The 21,817-nt window shown below is 35.6% G+C and overlaps 1 protein-coding gene across 1 annotated transcript; it reads right to left on the bottom strand.

Moving 5' to 3' along the window:
• Window positions 1–1,602: 1,602 nt before the first annotated feature.
• On the bottom strand, window positions 1,603–9,024 carry prdm13 (PR domain containing 13). Its single transcript, XM_066702424.1, has 4 exons — window positions 8,770–9,024; window positions 7,220–7,351; window positions 6,996–7,116; window positions 1,603–4,281 (listed from the first exon to the last, which is right to left on the bottom strand). The coding sequence occupies exons 1-4, from the start codon at window positions 8,908–8,910 to the stop codon at window positions 2,798–2,800; spliced, it is 1,878 nt and encodes a 625-aa protein (XP_066558521.1). The 5' UTR covers window positions 8,911–9,024; the 3' UTR covers window positions 1,603–2,797.
• Between the last annotated feature and the right edge of the window lie 12,793 nt (window positions 9,025–21,817).

Consider the following 21,817-nt stretch of genomic DNA (forward strand, 5'->3'; position numbering starts at 1 on the left):
TGCTGGTGACACGGATGCTATAAGCAAACATTTTTGTCCTTTTGTCACAGTGCATTGCCTGGGGTTGTGTTTTTTTTTCTAAGCAGTGATTCCTGTTGTACAGTGACAGACTATTTTATTCTCCAGTGATACATTCCCTGTGTATGTGTGTACTATATAGGGCCAAATTATAAAACGAATTTAAAAGCAGCCACAACAAAATAACATTGTCGGTATGTGAATTAAATATCATGCATATGTGGCTGGGCTATGTCTCGACGATAAATCACGTCTTTTACTTCAATATTTCTATAGACCTAGACCTACATCAAAACGATACGCATTGAAGTGAATACGCGTATTCTATGTCGTGGTTACTGTATCATCACTGCAATAATGCGCCTACACAACTTATTACAAAATACAAGCGTTTAAGTTCAAAAGTATCATTATTATTATTATTATTAATCATTTATAAATTTAATTATACACTTTATGTCTATGTGATTTTAAATCGCCTATCAAATGTAAGCTATATTTCCTATTGAACATTAAGGGTGTGAGATTCCATCAAATATAGTTTAGTTGCAGAATTTATTTCGAAATGCTTTTCTCCTGTGCAAAACGGTAAGGATAACCTGGAGACGTTTTTAAAACGTAATGGCGCAACAGTTTTTTTTTATTATTATTATTTCGCATTGTTTTACAAGGGTCAGTGGCAACAAGTTTGTTTTCAATTTGAAAAGAGGTCAATTTTTCTTCCTTCAATGTTGCTATTTTTCTTGACTTTCTTAATGGCTACCTGCTCGGTTCAATGGAGATTTATGGCGGATTTATGTCGGGAGCGCAACTGAAGCGTCCAGTCTGGGAAAGATAACGCAGTCCAAGATACACCAAACAGAGCATCTTCTTCAAAGCCAGCTAGTGTTTAAATAAAAAACATTCATAAAACATAAAACTGTCATTGCTGTATTTGCATTGAAAGTCGAGTCGTTGATTAAAAGCAGTTCACTCACATTAGCACCCCATAAAGCATTTAAAGTATTAAAGCTGAGTAAGAATTAGGTTCTAGTACTAACGAAATGTCATTGATTTTACTTTTTCATCGCTTTATATTTGTAATTATGTAGGTCCTGTATCTATTGTCAATGTATTATTGAAGTTTCGTGTGTATTTACTTAATCATTTTTTTAAAACAATAACACAAAATAATGTAAATGTGTCCGGTAACAAACTTATTTGTAGTTATTTCAAACGTACGTCTACTGAAATCATTTATGTGGTATCGCTAACATCACCCGCTTTCCATCTTTTAACTCCTCTGGAAATAAAAAACAACAACATTGCTTCACAATCACATTATCAGTCTGTTACTCAACGTGTCTATTTCATATTATTTTTGTTGTTTGTTGGTTTTGTTTGTTCATGTTGTTTGACTCTATTGGTGTACCGCTCTCCAACGTGGGTGTTTTATTGACAGCATTCACAAAATATTTGTAACAGTCAGTGAATAATTATTAGTATAAAGCATTCTTATAACTATATATAAAGAACCATACGTCTGCATTATAAGTTGTTTAAGTATATTTATTTTAAAAGACAATGCATTAAACAAGAGGGAAAGATTGCTCATGTACAACGCCCATTATTAACAAAACTACACGTAACCTACTGAACAGTAAATTATGTTTACTATAAAATTTTACATAAGTCCGTGCTTAAAAAAAAAATCATGCTCTTCTTTGAACCTATTTTACAAACATCAAACAATATATCCTCCAATAGCTGCAATTCTGAAGACTGGTCGTGCCTGGTATTGAACTTCTCTGGATGTTGTGATTGTTACAAACGTAAATAATGTATATTTGTGTGTGTGTGTGTGTGTGTGTGTGTGTGTGTGTATGTATGTTTGTATGTATGTATGTGTATATAGTACCACACTCTTAGAATATTTTTAAAACATTATTGTGTGTGATGAGGGACAACATGTTTTGTTCAGATCTTTTACACACACAGCACAACTTTTGCTATTCACCAAATATTTTAACAGTTCTTGTTTTAATATTGTACAAAAGGTGTTACCCTTAATCACACCCATGTTTTTAAATGTTTTCAAGTTAATACATCTAAGTATGCATGTTCACATACCATGCCCTTTAAAGCTTAACAGTAAACATAAAAGAGTATTAGGCTAATAAACGTGGAAGGAAGAAATAAAATAAACTTCCATCCCAAGACTTGTAATAATATATAGGCTATAACGCTTTCCATTTTTTAATTTGTGCAAACTCATTTCTGTATTATAGCCTAATCCTTAAAGTGCAGCTGTTTGATTCACCGAAGGATCTATTTAGCCTGTTCAACTTATACATTGCAAGGGTTATATAACAATAACTGTAGTGGAAGAATGCGATAATAATAACATTTGTAATGTTATGTTATGTGTATCTCATAAAAAGAAATGTACTAAAACATGCTGTAATATAAAGTAGAAATGCATATGCGCTCCAGAATAGTTCCATACATATATCCTACATTAAAACACAATTTCGGGGACAAAGAACCAATACAACAATTTTAATAAAATAATGGTTTATAAATATATAATACAATCAAAAATAACATTTTGTGAGTCATTTTTGCAGAGGCACTTTCCCACCGGTTCTAAAACTTGTATGCCTTTTCTGATTCTCTGTGTTTTCTGTCTTAAGAACATAAATACATATTTAATCTGTATACATATAAATAATAGTCCGCTCTTGTTCTAAAACTAAGAGTTTGATTCTCATTTCTCTTTTTCAAAAAAATGTGCCCTTTTCTATTGCTCGTTATTTTTGCTGGATTCTTGGTCACTTTGATCATCCGTGAAGCAAACGTCCACGTCGCTTTCGTTGCTGTTGTCGCTCTTCTGCTCCTGATCTTGGAAGATGCTCTCAATTTTGTCCTCAGTCTTTTTGATTGTTTGGCCAGGGTGCCTGGACTTGACGTGTCTCTCCAGATCTCTGCGGCGAACCAACACCTTTCCACAGAACTCGCACCTGTAGGGAGTGTTGCCCTCTGCGTGGAGACGGATGTGCTTGTTCAGGTTGCTTGGGTCACCAAAAGGTCGGAAGCAGACTTTGCATTTTAATGGCTTGTACCCTGTATGAGTCCTCATGTGTATCTTGAGACCATATTTTCGAGAATAAAGTTTACCACAGTACAGGCAGAGGTGTCCCTTCTTGGGTTTGCCGGACGCAGATGTTGTGGTGGGCATGGAGTCTAATCTGGCCCGGTTCTTCTCCACAGCTATTTCGGAGAGCTGCTGGGTGTGCATGGCGATCTCCCTGTCGATGTTGGTGATTGAACTCAGATCTGGGTTAAGAGCAGGCGCACCAAAGTATGACATGGACTCTGGGTACTTGATCAGATTGCTGAAATGAAATTTGAGTGGATAATAAGGAGAACTGTAGAGCAATTCCCCGTTGTAGACCGTGAAGGGCATGAAGGGGATGTTGCAGTCTCCACTGTATGGCTTCACCCCATCAAACTGGGGGAGGGAGAACCTCTCAAAATGGAAACCAGAGGAAATCTGAGAGTAGCGGGATGGGGACAGCCCTGAGTGAAGACGGCTTTCAACGTGTTTGAAGGCAGAGGTCTCCTCGAAGTGCGGCAATAAAGGGAACCCCCTGATGCTGTTGTTGCAGGGCAGCACGGCCGAGGCTGGATCCACCGGGTGGGCGCATTTTGCAGGATGGTTACCTGCTAGAGGTTCGTTCAGCGAACGTGGTGATTTCATATTTCCTAAAAGTTTACTGAAGCCAAGTCCGTTTTGTTTCACGTTGCTTTCCTCTCTGGATACGTCCGACGGTGGGAGCTTGGATAGCCCAGTTGGCTTAAAAGCAGATCTAACTCCTGGATGAAAGCCCATGCTGTTCAACACAGAAGAGGTCCCTCCGAGGCCAAGGAGATGTCCGTGATTCCTCGCCGAGGTGACACTCATGTCTAAAGCTCTGTCCTGCTCTTCGGAACCTGTGGCTTTTTTTGATATTCCTGTTTTGTTCAAAAATGGAGAAGAGGTGCCAGTCCGTTTGATGGGCTCGGAGCCTGAAGGGTGGTTGTGTCCGTTTCTCAGGGGGACGGATGTGTTGGGTGTGTCCCCTGATTTGGGAGATCTGTTTGAATGGTCTGAGTTCCTGGCCGGTTCCGTGTTCATGAAGCCTCTTCCGTTACTCAAAGCACATTGAAAATGGATGTGGGCTTTCAGTGTATTTGGGTATTTGAATATTCTCCAGCAGTACCAACAGATATAGCGTTCTTCACCTACAACAAGATGAGATAAAATAAAGCAAATTAAACAAAACAGCTCGGCTTTTAGCTTCCTCCATGGATGACTCATTGCCAGCATCATAATAATAAAAAATCATCTTCATCATAATTAGTACTAGTAATATGGGGTGGTGGTAGTAGTAGTAGTACAATGCAAATTCTAAATATAAGTTTAATGTTGAAAATCTCGAAATATATTGAAATAAGCGACAATTCAATAGGGTATCACTTTCTGAAACAATTTGATTAAAAACAGATTTGGGGTTTAATACTTAAAAAACAACAACTTAGAAAACAACCAATTGTGGAGATCAGGCAGGGTCTTTTGAGTGTTTCTATCTGTCTCTGTTTGAACACTATTGTTGTTTTCAACAGCACACAATTGTTTATTCTATTCTTAAACAACAAACTGTTATGCATGTATCAGAGTACAGCATAATAATTATTATAATATTACAGCACCTATTGTAGAAGCGGCGTTATAGAATATTTAATTGTTTGACTTTAATGGAAAGATTTTGATTCCATAATTTGGTGTAATGATCATGTAATCCTTATACTGCTGTTGTTCATCGTTGCCCTTAAAAGAGCAAACAGGAGTCCAATCTGTCCTAAAGAAGCCCGTCTATTGAGTTTGATAGTTTCTATCTTTTGCTTTCCCGTGGAAGTGATAGCAGCTGTTGCTTGAAATCGCAGGGCGGGAGGGACAATGCGGTTTGGCCCATCTGTTGACGTGGAGAATAGGAAGCGTATGTCAAGGACCAGGCTGTATGGGCCGGAGAGCAGTCTATACATGCAGAGCACCACTTACTTGCAAATCAGGGCAATATACGTCTTGTATGTAAGTTAGTGTTCAATAGACAACAATACCTCTTTGTAGACTGCTAATTTACCATAGCACACCTTTTTAAAATGTATAGTAATGAATATTAAAGGCCAAATGGCACATCTTGTGTTTACATTTGTGTTATTTTTATATTTAAAGAATATAATAATAATAATAATAATAATAATAATAATAATAATAATAATAATAATAACCGCACAATTCCCCCAGAATCGGTAATATTTGCTTTTATTTATTTTTGTATTATTAAATATACATGACTTTCCTTCCATATGTCATCATATCATCTTGAAAGAATGCTTAATGTATTATTAGGAATTGTTAAATAACCTATTGGTGTGAAAATATATCTCATGAAGAAGAAAAAAATCACAAGAGCTCAGTATGACGATGTTACCTGCTCTTTTCTGGCATGTTATTTTTGTGTTGGGAAAAAAATACCGAAGTCTTGGCGATTAGCTTTCCCTACATTAATCTGCAGAGGATTATTATTTAGTACTAACATTTAGAAAGGTTTATAGTTGGTGTTCAGACACCGCCTTTATTCCCTATGGTAGATCTGGGAGTGTCCGATAATCCAAAATAATCGTTCAGGTTTCCTAAACTGGTGACAATTTCACTAATCCTGTTTAATTCCGTTTAATAACCAGTTAGTTTCGCTGAATGAGCCATGATCAACATCTAGCAAATTATTTTACCTTAGCACTTTTTATTAATATTTTTTTCTGAATATCTTAATAATCAGGATCCCGAAAAGATAGTTTGGTTAATTAAAGACAATTAAAAAACGCTTCAAATTGAGCTATCGAGCATATAAAATGTATAAATATATTATTAATAATATAAATGTATTATTATTATTAATATTATTATTATTATTATTACTATTGTTATTATTAACCTACTGCATAGCCTACATTATAATCGTGTGTGTATATATATATATATATATATATACAAATTTGATTTTTGCTAATCGGTAATGGCATCACTTCTAGTTATTGCTTTGCGAGATGGGATTTCATTGCTTCTTTTAACATGCTAAACAACAGTGAATATTCTAAAACGTACATGTATTTGTAGTACAATTATTTTTAAACCATTTTAAATGTAGTCAATATAGATAGGCGTAATAATAACCGTTAAAAGTCACACAAAACCAAACGAATGAAATCCCTGTAAATAATAAAACTTCCCAAATGCCTCCCATTGCATTTACGTCCTTAATAAAACCACAAAGTGTACATTTGACATCTCGTATGATAAAGCAAACAAAAATGTTGATTGTTCACTTTGGCAACACAAACTCTTTGATAATTATCATTGATGTGTTTTTTATTTTCATACAACCAAATCCTGAAATTCAAGTAGTGTGTTGCTGATACCATAAAGTCACAGCAATTGATTTTGTTCATTAAACATTTACAGTAGTTATCGATAGCCTTTAAACTGTGCCATAATGAAATTAACTGAATATCAAAAGCTTGAGTGACATTTGTATCCTCATTTTACACAACCCCTCCTCGATGATTTCGTTTTGCAAAGGATGTGCGTCTTTTAAAGCTTACTTTTATTAGTGCGTCTGTGCTCAGCAAATCATCATTTTAAAATACCTGTTCAAGCTAACGTTATTTTATCATGTATTCTATAATACAATAACAGCCTGTTGAGCCTTAATAATTAATGTATTTCACTAAGCTGTAGGCTAATAACTCCCTTTTAATACTGGCCATTTCATCCAGTCAATTCAAAATCCAAACTTGGGCTATGGATCATGTTCCTCTAACTACGCCGGCAATCAATGTATTATAGCAAATCAGATTAAAATGTGAAATAGAAGAAACCATTGAAGCTGCTTTACCTTTTTCGTCGTGTGTTGGTGTGGCAGTTGTGGGAATATCAAACCACTGGGCCAGGGAGTGGGAGTACCAGACCGCCAGTTCCTCTCCCAGTTGTATGTCTCTCAGAGCTCTGTAGAAGATCTGTGAAAAACATATGTGTATCAATTATGTGTCACTTAAATAAATTGACAGTATTTAAATTGACTCAATCAAGTGTGTGGGCTGAAAATACACCAGAACATACCTGTCCACCGGGGAGATCTGCTATGGCTTCGAGATTTTGTTCTTGCCCATTTCGGGCTGCTCGGATTAACCCTATCCACTCCGGTACTTGGCTGCCTGCTTCATCCACAAAGTCTCCCCTCAGCAAACGAATCTTTTAGAAAATAAAAAATAAAATAAAAAAATATAAATAACTCGTTTCCATACTGCGAAATTATTGTTATTATTCGTTACTTTAACAGAAATACAAAATATTTAACGAAAATATAGTTTTTTTCAATAGAAGTACATATGAAATACAATATTAAGTATATATTTCTATAAATGAATTTATAGAGGAAGAAACTGATAGTTTAATATTTTTACAAATACCAATACTATTTTCATAACCCCCTTCTTTCTAGTATTATTTAATTAGTCTTTATCCGTAATGCTTATGGAAATAAATATATTTCGAATTATTGAAATGCGACCATAATTCATTTTTAACAAATACAATTTAATTGAGATCAGATTAGAAACAAATGTGAAGATTGTCAAAGCGTTTCTAAACGGTTAAAGCAAATTAAAAATTAAAGCGTGACACTTGACATGGGGTGTGCACCTGATAATATACCAAGCCCGGAGACATTCATCAAAGACGTGAACAGCATGAAGAGATTTTATAATAATATAGGCTATTATTAATGTGTCCATATAAACATATATGGACACAGTAATAATAGCCTATATAATTATAAAATCTCTCTCTCTCTCTCTCTCTCTCTCTCTCTCTATATATATATATATATATATATATATATATATATATATATAATTATTATTATTATTATTATTATTATTATTTTCTTCTTTTTTTCATGATATTTGTTTGCCAAAAAGTCCCATGTATCTGGTAATAACCGTTTATAGTATCTCGTATTTCTATCATGTCTTGTATTATATACATATACAGCGTATCTTTTTATTTCCAAAAGTAGCTACGCCTGGACAGATATTACAATTAAATTGTTTATTGGAATAACTAGGCTAATGAAACTTAATGGGCTGAAAGCCTAAAATATTACCTATCAACTCTGATTTCCCTATCAAATTGGTTAGGTGGAGAATGTTGCAATGACAAGTCATCCCCGTAATATAGATCAATGATTTCCAAACTGACAGCAATAACCAATTAATAATGTAGCGCCTGTAATGAAGTATGACACGTCCACCTCATTGTAGAAATAATGCCCAAACGGTTCATTCTACCTGTTTATAATTGTCATCATACCTATTAAATACTAACCGAATATCTTTAGCAGATTCTTTTTTACACTTTTTATATTAATTTAGTTTTAAAATCTATATCAATAATTGTAATAATTCATAAATAATATTGCTTAAAACCGAATCTAACGGTACAATTCAATATAAGATATTGTCAGCAAATTGAATTTAAATCATTTTATGTGTGTGTGTGTATATATATATATATATATATATATATATATATATATATAATAATAATTATATCCATATTTTGAACATAATTAAATAAATAAAACCTGAATTAAGTTTGAATTGATTTACCTTTTTCTTGAGTCCAGGCTCCTTGCGGTCTGACATGTACTTTCCCAGTTTGAAGATCCCCGGGACCGGTCCTATCCTGAGCCCGGCTGGGATGCTGCTGTCTGCGCACACGCTAATAGCTGGAGTCCTGCTTCCTTGCATTGCTGGCTCTGAGTAAAATGTGACCAGAACCAGGAAAAGACCAAACAGGGATGGACTGATTGAGACAAGCAAAGACAGAGAGATGAAGACAGGCTTATCTCCGCCTGCAAAGTGACGCGGTGGCGTATGCGCTCCGGCTTTTCAAATGGCGCAGGAGGGCACCCCTTGGCACATTAATGCGCTAGGGCGCACAGTCCGGTGAGAGAGTTGAGCTCTTTTAGCAGCTGCAGAGATCCCTCCAAGAGGGTCACATGGAGACTTTCCCTCACCCTCCTGCATAATCAACTGCTCCAAATGGGCAGGAAACAATAGGCCAGGCGACCTTCCCATTCCAAAAATCCAATTTGTCAAGGGCAAAGAAAAGGCTTTGGTGAATCAAAGGTCTGGAGGGACCATTAATCCTCAGCATGTGGCATTGTCCCCAAGACAGTTACGATATTTTAAGTGACAAATCCACTGTATAATTTCTCCATAAATTTTGCCTCCTTTTATTGTTCCCATACAAACCAGTTTTTTTGGAAATCAGTGACTACTTTAAATCTACTTGGCTGAATCCCTTTAGGTTTAATATACTTCAAAGATCTTCATTCGCTTTCCTTGGGTGTATTGTGTAGCTTGGTTAACAAAGACAGCAGGAATGTTTGGAGGACTTGTTAACTTCTATTGATTCCTGGCGTGTGCCTGGTTGAAACTGGGCAGGTACTTGATGGGAAAGCACCAGAAAAATAGCTACAGCTTTCAAAATAACCACCATCTTATCATTTCACACTTCTGGTTTTCAAGTCACGGGTTCAGGATACAAGATAATTTCCCTTGCGTTGTTTCTCGTAAATTGGAACACGTAAATAACCAATACAGTAGTTGTTGATAATTTCTCCAGCAGTGTATTATTTCAAATAAGTATCTCAGATCATGTATTTCAGACTGCATTTTTTGATGCTTTACTGTTGGTACTGTTCTTATTCTGCAATTTTGTTAGCCCACCTTATTCGAATATAACTCTGACTAATGAGCTTACCAGTGCAATTACAATTCTGATTTTCAGATATAAAAGATTCAGAAACATTTTCTCACTACCACTGAATATTTTCACACCATTCAGTGAGGGAACAAAATATCAGTTTTCGGTATTCACGTTCAAGTATGCTTTTCAAACATTTTTCTGGGAGCGACAATTCCTGAAGTTGTTTTTTCCCACAAATGTTTCATTTTTTTAAATACTAATTATTTGTATTGATTTTATTATTATTATTAATATTATTATTATTATTATTATTATTATTATTATTATTATTAATAATAATAATAATAATAATAATAATAATAATAATAATAATAATAATATGTCAGGTATTGTATTTTTCAATTAATATAAAGATGTAGATTACCAAAGTAACCGTTAATTGGACAAACATAATTTTGACTGTATCATTGAATGCATGTAGAAGCGTGTAGAAGCAAGTCATTTTTTAAGTGATATCACCAATTCCATATGTAACTGGTGAAGTACAGAAATCCGGGAAGGAAGGGCACTGGTACGTAAACGCTCTGGGAAATGACCATCTAACCTTATTGTCACTACAGCAAGGATTGAAAACTGTGTATGACCCCTTTGATCATCAGAGTGAATAGCAGAAAAGACGAAGAAGAAAACAACAATAAGTTGTGGGCAATAAATTTAAGCCATGAACATGTCCCGGTAACCTCTGGCTTTGCGACTTCAGGATGACACTTTGTTTTAATTGGAAGAGCAAAGGTGGGAGCCTCTTTGCTGCAAAGGTACCCCACTGCTCCATGTGGGGATCCCTTCTATCCCCCTCTTAATGAGTCAAAGAGCGTGAACGACACGCGAACAATTTTATCAATAGGACCATGTAAAGGCCGGCTGTGAGGAGAGTTATTTATTAATGTTGCCATTTGTGACTGGTTCCCATCCACCAAGAAAAGAAAGAGCCTGCTTTAGTACCGTTCACACCAGCCATCCGATTTTTATTCTTGTCCTGTGGCTCAAAGTTGAAGTTCTCCAAGTGAAATAAATGCTTCACAAAAGAGGGAAGGAAGACATTTTCTTTTATATTTTCCTCCCCCCCCCCTCAAAAAAAAAAGCCAGGGTGAAACCGATCTAATGTGCCCACTGGAGCAAGATCCAGAATGAAAGGCCGGGTGTTAAAAGTGAAAGCAGTGTTCGAAGCAAATGGGATGGAAAATTAAATGAAATTAAATAGCTTGAACGACGGCATTGTCCCGTCTTAAAAAGACACATTAATTACATGGTTTCAGCTTTATTCCGGAACAATGTTGTGAACTCAATCAACACATTCCAGTGCTCTTTTTATAGACTGACACTGCTCTTCACAAGTGGACCGAGCTGTGCACTGGAAATAAACTCTGAGATCAGTTATTTTACTGACTTCTGCAGTTGAACTGCCAATGCTTCTGCTTTACAATTCGCCCTTAATGTGGGTTTTGATTTAACAGGTTGCCACATAATGTGCCATGAATGTAGAGGAACAACAGCTATCTAAAGAGGCTCAGTTGCAGGGAGCAATGTCCCACCAGGGAGCTCCATTCAAGGCATCAAACTGTTCCCGAGCACAGAGGGTTCAACATTACGTTTAACTCGGCATGAATGCCTTAATAGGACCAACTTAGGGTAAAGTATTTCTAATGCACAGCACCAAGACTTGGGGAAATGACCAAGGAAATACTTAAAACGGCATAAACCAATTCAACTCTGAGTTTGTAGTTTATGTATTTTTATACTATCAGTTTGGATGTTGTATGCGTTAGGAAACGTCCTTTGTGAAATTACTATATATAGCAAACCCGTCACGTTGCACAAAATATTGTACAATATACTATAGTTGTTTCTTTGTAATCTATTCTAATGTATAACTTTTACAATTAATTCAGTTATGATAATGTCTCTCAAAATGTCCTGTCTATTTATTTTCATAATGTGATGTTGGAGGTGTGTGTTTGGGGTAAATTAACAAAACTGACTGACTAAACTGACTTTACAATTGTAAGAAGTTTAATTTACATATAGTCAAAACACTCAATAGGGTGCTGCTGGACGTAAGGGGGAAAAACAAACACAAGCGAATTTTAGATGAAGAATCTAATGTGAAAGCTTTCACTTTTTTATGATCAATATTTTTAATCCTTTAATATTTTCCCAGTGCCTGATTAATTTTAATTAGATTTGCCTTCTTACTTCTGTGGGGAAGGGAAAGCGCAAGCTGTACAAAGAGGACCCGACCAGCTGTGCGGCATATAGGAGATGCGGGTGGGATATTAGGGCCGCTTTTGAATAGTAATTATGGTTGTATGGGAATCCCACCAGATGACATGATTGGGATTTTAACCTAGACTAATATTCAAAATCGCATTACGAAAGTAGCCAAAGAAGTGACAAGTGATTCGGTGCTGCTCATGCGTGCTCTTATTTCTTTAAATACTCTGTTTAAAAAGGGGGATTGCTTCATTAAAGTATTCAAAGCCTGCTCGGAGTCAGCGCTCCTGCATTGAACCACATTTCCCTAACTTTAACTCGCTTGTTTCGGTTGAAAAGACGCGGATAAAAGGGAATAAACTTGTCTGAATTGAAATGTTGCGGTGTACCTTATAAATTCATACCTTTTCTCACTCGATCGCCCTAGAAAGAGCTCGTCACTCACTCCAATTTTCCTTGCTGTTGGGCACATTTAGTGGGGACCCTATTGGTGAAGTTCATTTCTAGGCAAATGTATTCAGGGGCTGATTGGGATGAATGGGGCTGTGTGTCAGCCGCCCCTAATTGGGATTAAAGCACTTAGAGCCATATGTATGAGGTGACAGAAACTCTCAGGTTGCAGTGAATACAAACTTTGAGTTCTCGGAGTGATCATTAAAAGCAAGGCCTATTCAAGTTCTGCAGGGTCTTGAAAATGGATGACATTTATTTATTTATTTATTTATTTATTTATTTATTTTTCTGTAGAGGTTTATTTAAGATTATTGAAGCCTACATTGGAGACTGTAATAATCGAATGGTTCTGATTGTCGTTATTCGTTTTAAATACATGATTTGGAAGAATTGTTTTTATTACATTATTATAAATAAAAAAATACTATTCCGAGAATTTGTAGGTTATTGTAAATGATTTCCATATGAATTGTATGCTACATTTTTGAAAAAAACAGCACATCGACTGTTGATTTTTACCTGGATATGTATTTTTGGCAGAAAAATCTTTGTCTCTTTTTGGGAAACACAAGCAAGAACCAGAACTGATCACTTAGTAATGTAATATATTGACCTTCGAATTCGTTCAACTATTGATCTTTTTGGACAGAATGCCTTGTACTTAGTCCAATATGAAATATGGTAACAACGTAACTATACAACCATATAGATAGACATGTTTACAACTATAATATAGATTACTTTGAACTATTCTCTTTGATCACAGGTCCAATAAAATAAATAATCGAGTTTGTAATGTGTTTTTAATCGGTGTGTTATTGATATTCGATCTAATGCTCTTAGTCGATGATACATTTATTAATGTGCGCCTAAAAGTGAATAAACAGGAGCTTACGAAGTAAGATTTGTTATTGTTGGTATTGTTTAATTATAATACATTGAATCATTAAATAAAATCGTTGTTTTCAAATGTTGTGTTGTATACAGTAAACAATTCAATATATTCTGAAAGTGGGGTAAGTAACCAGAAAATTATTTCCCTTTCCTATGTAATTAAGTAGCATTCTTTCTTATATTCGTTAATATTGAACATAAGATGAATAATAAAAAAAAATGTTTGTTTGTTCCTTCTTGACAATGTGTGTTGCTGTCCAGTTTTGGAGAATCCGAATTAAGCATAGCATAATACAATGAACATTGCTTCCTTTCCGAACATTTTACCTATAAACACTAGACCTCGTATTATTTACTTTAACATCATCTTCTATTCTAAACAATGAGCATTCGTTGTTATTATACGAATCATATTATACGTTTGCAAAACATGTTTTGTTTTATTAATGCATTTTCTTGTATTAGTTTCATGCTTTAAATTGTAGCCCTGGTGATCACTTTCTTCGCAATTTCTTGAAAAGTGAGAGCATTTTAAGAAGGGCACAATTAATCATATATTCTCGATTCTAAGGTGTTCATTTTCAGGATTGTCAGAACTAATGTACTGGAGGGACATTTTTAATTTGTTTTCAATCACTTGGGCGAAATGAATGCTGTTTCTTACACTTACAATAACCATTTTAGAATGGTGCATCGTTTTTTATGAGAATAAATATGTATTATTTGCTTCACAAACAGTCTTATATACATTTTTTTAAATAGTTTCAAACATATACGTGCAAAGACGGATTCACATAGTCTACAGAGCGCCTTCACTCCTTTAGCAGTGAAATTACTTTATTAGCCAATGATCTTTTTTATATTTGAAAAGATAAAGCTTTCCATAAACTTTTAGGATTTGCATATTAGTATGTGTGGGATACTTCTCCAAGAGTGCTTGCGATGTTTGTGTGTGTGTGTGTGTTTGTGTATTTCCAAATAACATACCATACCTATAGGATCGAAGGGTACAGATTTGCAAATTCATTACCCGAAATATATTCGGTAACAATCCAGCGTTATAAGCCCTTGTTATCGACGTCTACTAGGAAATAATAATGATTGATAATAATAATAATTTTAGGCAAACTAAGCTTTCATATTATTTATGTTTAACACTTGAAATACTAATGCTACTTGATAAATTATAGTTGTATACATAAAATGGTTATATATGTATTGTTTGTAAATTATAATGTATTTTAACGTGAATATATATATATATATTCACGTTAAAATACATTATTTGTGTGTGTGTATGTTGTGTGTGTGTATGTGTGTTTGTATGTGTGTTTGTATATATACACACACACTAAACCATGTCCTATATTTCTATATTTAAATACAAAGATGATAAGAAGAAGGTTGTAGCTCAAAATTAATCCTAAAATGTAATATGTGCTTATGTGTTACTGTCTATGAAAAAACGAAAACGTTAATGTTTCAAATTTTTTCAGGTAGGCTTCCTAATTATTCTTGTACATGTTTTGGATAGGGGCTGATACACTTGCTAGTGTTGGGATAAATGTGAAGTTCTTACACTGCTACAGACACACTACATGAAATATATATTCGATTTCCCAAATTCAACACAAGTATTGTACTTTCTAACTTACAAATCGTGCATATATGTGATTATGAATGCATATTTTAAACCGAACCTGTTCTAACAAGGAGCTTCATTGACATCGACAGTACCATGGACAGCTCCAGGTCAGAGTGACTGTCAGTGTGCAATGTTGTTAATTAAGTACAGTACAGTATTTTACGGTATTTTAATGATGGGGGATGCCTTGGAAATTGAAGGTCTGATCCGTTTACATTGCAGGCAAATTAAATGTTAAATGACCAAAAAAATACATAAACTAATGATAAGAAGCAAAGGCAATCAGTGTCGGACAGGATGTCTGCAATTCCTCATTAGACATCAGGTCTGACATTTCTGGTTTTAATAAGTCCCTGGTACATTTCTAGAAAGACCAAGTATTAATTCCGCCTCTGTTTCGTCTGAAATGAGCTTGTGGAAATGATGAACTGGAATGAAGCCGGCTGCACTCAATGGCTGCACGGCTGTGCTTTTGATTAAACTGATCTAAATCAACATTCAGTTCTTAATTCATTCGTATGATTGGAGTCTGGCATGTTTTAATCGCCTTGGATGTTATTCTGCAGACTACACCCAAATTTAACAGCTACAGTATGCAGTCAAGGCAAGACGCTGCATGCTTTATGTTGCAGTAAAATATAAATTAGTATTTTCTGTCTTAGTGTATATATATTTTTTTATCATAACCCTTCTTTTACAGAAAATTAATTATAATCAAAGCTGATGCAGAAACATTCATGACTAACATTCAGTGTAAGTATATCTGTTATATAGGTAAGCGTGTATGAGCGATTCAATTATAAATCCTACACTTTGGATTCCTTAGATGCAAGAAAGGTAAAGGGACTAATTAAAGTTAAGTCAACATTTGAGTTTATGTTCTTTTATAGTTTCTGTTGCAATTCTCTTTTACATCCTACTGGTACATACATAATTACATATTAAGTTCCTTCACTCCTACTCTACTGCTATTGGTTCTTATTAGCCATTGTGAATAAATTAGCCATTACTTTCAATTAATGTAATGCTATTTGATATTATTATTTTATATACTAGTGCAGTTAATAATATGTTTATATATATATATATATATATATATATATATATATATATATAATGTATGTATATGTATAGATTCATAAAATACATTCATAAAAAAGATTCTGATGTAGAAAATTATGGCCTTTTCAGTTTTTGTTGAATTGCAATATGACTTTTAACAGTGTACAGCATTGAAAGACAGAAATCTTATTTGACAAAATAAAATATTTCAAATGTCATTTGTTTATCTCTCTTGTTGGTATCAAGTGAATTGTCACTTTGAAGCTTTCTGTCCTCACACTGGGAGCCACTCATACAGTTTCATTCGACAAAAGGCATTACAATCATTCTTATTTTGTCAGTGTATCAGTTATGTGAGTAGTATTTTATTTGAATACTGGCTTCGGCTGTTCCCATTTTTTGTCTTTCTAAATATTCCTTTTGATATTTTCCATCATGTTGTTATTTTTTGAATACACAAAAGATCAGCTGGGAGCTCTTTTTTATAATGTGAATATCTTCCCCCTTTAGCATTCACTAGCTGAAATTATTGTAATTTATTTAACTAAATAATACTTTGGCTACATAAATATACATTAATTTACAGTGAGGGAAAAAAGTATTTGATCCCCTGCTGATTTTGTACGTTTGCCCACTGACAAATAAATGATCAGTCTATAATTTTAATGGTAGGTGTATTTTAATAGTGAGAAACAGAATAACAACAACAAAATCCAGAAAAATGCATTTCAAAAAAGTTATACATTGATTTGCATGTTAATGAGGGAAATACGTAATTGATCCCCTATCAATCAGCAAGATTTCTGGCTCCCAGGTGTCTTTTATACAGGTAACGAGCTGAGATTAGGAGCACTTTCTTAAAGGGAGTGCTCCTAATCTCAGCTCGTTACCTGTATAAAAGACACCTGTCCACAGAAGCAATCAATCAATCAGATTCCAAACTCTCCACCATGGCCAAGACCAAAGAGCTGTCCAAGGATGTCAGGGATAAGATTGTAGACCTACACAAGGCTGGAATGGGCTACAAGACCATCGCCAAGCAGCTTGGTGAGAAGGTGACAACAGTTGGTGCGATTATTCGCAAATGGAAGAAACACAAAATAACTGTCAATCTCCCTCGGTCTGGGGCTCCATGAAAGATCTCACCTCGTGGAGTTTCAATGATCATGAGAACGGTGAGGAATCAGCCCAGAACTACACGGGAGGATCTTGTTAATGATCTCAAGGCAGCTGGGACCATAGTCACCAAGAAAACAATTGGTAACAGACTACGCTGTGAAGGACTGAAATCCTGCAGCGCCCGCAAGGTCCCCCTGCTCAAGAAAGCACATGTACAGGCCCGTCTGAAGTTTGCCAATGAACATCTGAATGATTCAGAGGAGAACTGGGTGAAAGTGTTGTGGTCAGATGAGACCAAAATCGTGCTCTTTGGCATCAACTCAACTCGCCGTGTTTGGAGGAGGAGGAATGACCCCAAGAACACCATCCCCACCGTCAAACATGGAGGTGGAAACATTATGCTTTGGGGGTGTTTTTCTGCTAAAAGGACAGGACAACTGCACCGCATCAAAGGGACGATGGACGGGGCCATGTACCGTCAAATCTTGGGTGAGAACCTCCTTCCCTCAGCCAGGGCATTGAAAATGGGTCGTGGATGGGTATTCCAGCATGACAATGACCCAAAACACACAGCCAAGGCAACAAAGGAGTGGCTAAAGAAGAAGCACATTAAGGTCCTGGAGTGGCCTAGCCAGTCTCCAGACCTTAATCCCATAGAAAATCTGTGGAGGGAGCTGAAGGTTCGAGTTGCCAAACGTCAGCCTCGAAACTTTAACGACTTGGAGAGGATCTGCAAAGAGGAGTGGGACAAAATCCCTCCTGAGATGCGTGCAAACCTGGTGGCCTACTACAAGAAACGTCTGACCTCTGTGATTGCCAGCAAGGGTTTTGCCACCAAGTACTAAGTCGAAGGGGTCAAATACTTATTTCCCTCATTAACATGCAAATCAATGTATAACTTTTTTGAAATGCGTTTTTCTGGATTTTTTTGTTGTTATTCTGTCTCTCACTGTTAAAATACACCTACCATTAAAATTATAGACTGATCATTTCTTTGTCAGTGGGCAAACGTACAAAATCAGCAGGGGATCAAATACTTTTTTCCCTCACTGTATATACTACACAAAATGGAACCTGAGTTTTGTAAGTGAAATGGTCAAATATAGATTCAAAACTGCAGTCTTAATGTATGTTTGTTATACTGGTAAACCCTCAGTGTAGCTAACCCACTCAATGCCATCAGAATGCCATTACTCCCTGTGTCCCTGAGAGGATGCAGGTGCAAAGATGTAGCATTGGTCTCTGTGCAGAGCTGACCGAATTCCAAAGGAGCTAATGAACCCTCAACTGTAAACGCATCAACAGACACATATGAACAGCGGATGAAATCATAATGACTGGATAAAACATTATCAACCTCGCCTTGTTATTGAAGACTGTGCTAAAACAAGTCAAACATGGGATGGCATTTATTCCAAGAAAAGTGTGTGTGTGGGGTGGGCATACACTTGGGGTGGGGAGTCTCTGATGGTAGGTTGTTTACACTTCTTACAGTATGTTCCCAACACATCCAGCAGATGCTAGGTATAGGTCTCTGTCCTGATCTGGAGTGATGCTACTGTTCTTTGTCAGGATATTTGAACCAGTCTCTCCACATCCAGAACCATGGACAGTAGGAATGTTTTACTTGAAGTAGCCTTGACCCTTGGGGCAGAAATGAAGCATTGCTGGATGTACCTGATTCTCTTCAATGTTGAGTTATACAGAGTATAATATTTGTCTGTAGAGAGGTGTCAGGGAGCGCAGTCAGTGACAGGTGAACATTGCCCACATGATTTCTCACTGCCAGCGGCCTGAACTATAGAGATGACACACAAAGTGTTCTTGCCTTCATATGCTTGGTGCTGCAGTTTCACCTTCCTGTCAGGAACAGAAATGTGTAAAATGCGATTCATTGAAGCACAAAATCTTTTATAGACTTAACTAACAGGTGGAATTGTCTTTCTTTCATCCATGGCAAAAGATACTGGTCAGTTGCTGCACATACCTGTTTGCTTCCACATTCTTTGCTTAGCAGCATCAATCCCTGTCCTGTGGAAGTGACTGTCTGTCATGATTTCTTCTACTGGATGTGTTTGTACACCTGTGAGAAGGTTGCCTTGGAAAGTCTTGTGATGTCTGTTATTGTCAGTGTATTAGTGGCTCCAGGATGGTGCACCAACAACAAATCCAAAAATGTATCCTCCTACATCCTACTAATACTGTATTTAGCCATATTGGAAAAACACATTAGGATTATATAGCTAACCTATTGTACTATTGTATAAGATATTGTAATATTGTATAAAATGACAAAGGCTGAATTGAAAGTGTAATCTTTTTACTTTATTGTGATTGGTATGGTGTTAAAAAACCTGCCACTTAGGTTACCATCATAATAATATGGACGTACTGGAATAACCTTGATGTCACTGGCAGGCAACACTACCAATTTAGCTGCAATGCCTTACGTGCATCCCAATAGGATTTTCAAATCTTCAACCTGCCAGCGAATTGCAAATTACAGACTTGTCCAGTAGTGAAAATTGGACTGTGACACTGTACTGGATATAGTGGTCAAATCCAATAATTGCTTGGATTTTATGGTGAGAGCAGCCCACAAATGTGATGATTCTATGTCATGTGGTTGGGAGATACACAACAACATATTCATTTTATAGTGTTCACCTCAGTCCCATCCAACACCTGGATTAAATAAAACTCATACTTCTCTCATTTCATCTTGACCCTCTACTGGATGAAGCAGATATTGAAAATGGATGGATGGATACTATTACTTATTAATAAATAATGAAGAATTCGTTCATGGAGAATTGAGAGGAAAACACAGATACCCAGGTCTCGTGCTTCAGTAGAAACAGCAGGAACTGCGCCATGTTCCTCTGGCCATTGATTTGTAGCATTCCCTCAGCCAAAGGATGGATCTGCACTGAATTTTATACATAGTGGTCAGGTGCCTTTTGTCTGTTGTCACAGATGTTTTGGTAATGTATTGAACTTCATAATGGGTATTGTAGCATTCCACTTCTCATTTAATCTGTCCTACAGTTCAGATTCTTTAAAACAATTTTGATAAATACATACATTCATTAGTAGATAATGTGGATTTAAAGATTCTGTGAAAATATATTAGTCTGATACAGAAGGAAACAACAAAGACCATTTCCTTAGGAGCTATATATGGTACATCTACAGTACACTGAAATATTCATCATTTTCATGTATGCTTTCTGCAGCAGTGGATTGTGCTTAATCTGTCTATATTGGGCCCAGAGTGTTCAACCTACCCTGGCACATAACACATGCTTTCTTTCAAAGTATTGTCCAATTGTAGCCAGAAATGTATATCGCAATGGGCGTCTTTGTGAACATATGGCTTTAGCCTTTCATCCTAGCTGAATATAACCTAACAGTAGCTGCTTTTGACATCTGAGGTTGGTGCAAACACTATTACATTCATTCAGGTTAAGGGAAGAAAGAAGTGAGGCTTTTCTTCATTTGACTGAGAACATCACTGGATTGTTTTACAATAATTTAATAGAAAATTGCATTGTCTATAAGCCCTTTAAATAATTATGACATCACTAGGAGTTCAGAGGGAAGGCTGTCACATTTTGCCCATCTAACACTACGTCCTTCAGCAGCCTGATTTTACCCCAAGCCTCCCAAGGCCATACTAACAAGAGTCACAATACATCTCCATTTAGTGCACAGTTTTAGTTCTATGCCAGAAATTCAATGGTTTTATATCATAAGGGCTGGTTTTATGCAGTGATCAGTACTGCTACAAATGGTATTTAATATTTGGCAATATAAGGGCTTCACTATTCAATTATACAGCGTAACGTATTTATTTGTTGCTTGACATTTTAGCCCAGAGATTATGGTACATCATTTTTACGACTGATACTGTATCATGAATGCATTTTGTTTCACAATGTTTGTAGTTACACAGCCTTGTTGTTTATAAATTGCTGCAGCATCAGCTCCTGGATGTAAAATGTTTTGAAAACATTATCGGTACATTCCCAGTATAAATAAATAATCTAATCTAAATGGTACCCAGTGCACTGTCACCAGTACACAGAAAAAAATATATATATTACTTATATTCTAAATAAAACTATGTACTAAGCTAAATAATTGGCTACAGCAGATTTACAGTATTATGTGCATTGCTTCATTTTTCCACATATTACAAGACTACTGAATGCTGATTATATTTTATATATATATATATATATATATATATATATATATATATATATATATATAATTTTAAAACTTTGCTAAAACAATGCTACTAATTTATGCACATTGAAATAATATAAATTGTGTAAATGGTATACATTGACGGTAGCCTCTAACAGATGGAATTAATAAGGAATATAAATATGAAACGCTAAGAGAAAGAACATCTTAAAATGTGTCAAAAGGAAACCTTTATATAACCAGTACAATTAAATGTGTTTTGGACTTTTTATTATGATGATTATTTA

The sequence above is a fragment of the Amia ocellicauda genome, chromosome 1 (genome assembly GCF_036373705.1).
Source record: "Amia ocellicauda isolate fAmiCal2 chromosome 1, fAmiCal2.hap1, whole genome shotgun sequence".
Classification (NCBI taxonomy): domain Eukaryota; kingdom Metazoa; phylum Chordata; class Actinopteri; order Amiiformes; family Amiidae; genus Amia; species Amia ocellicauda.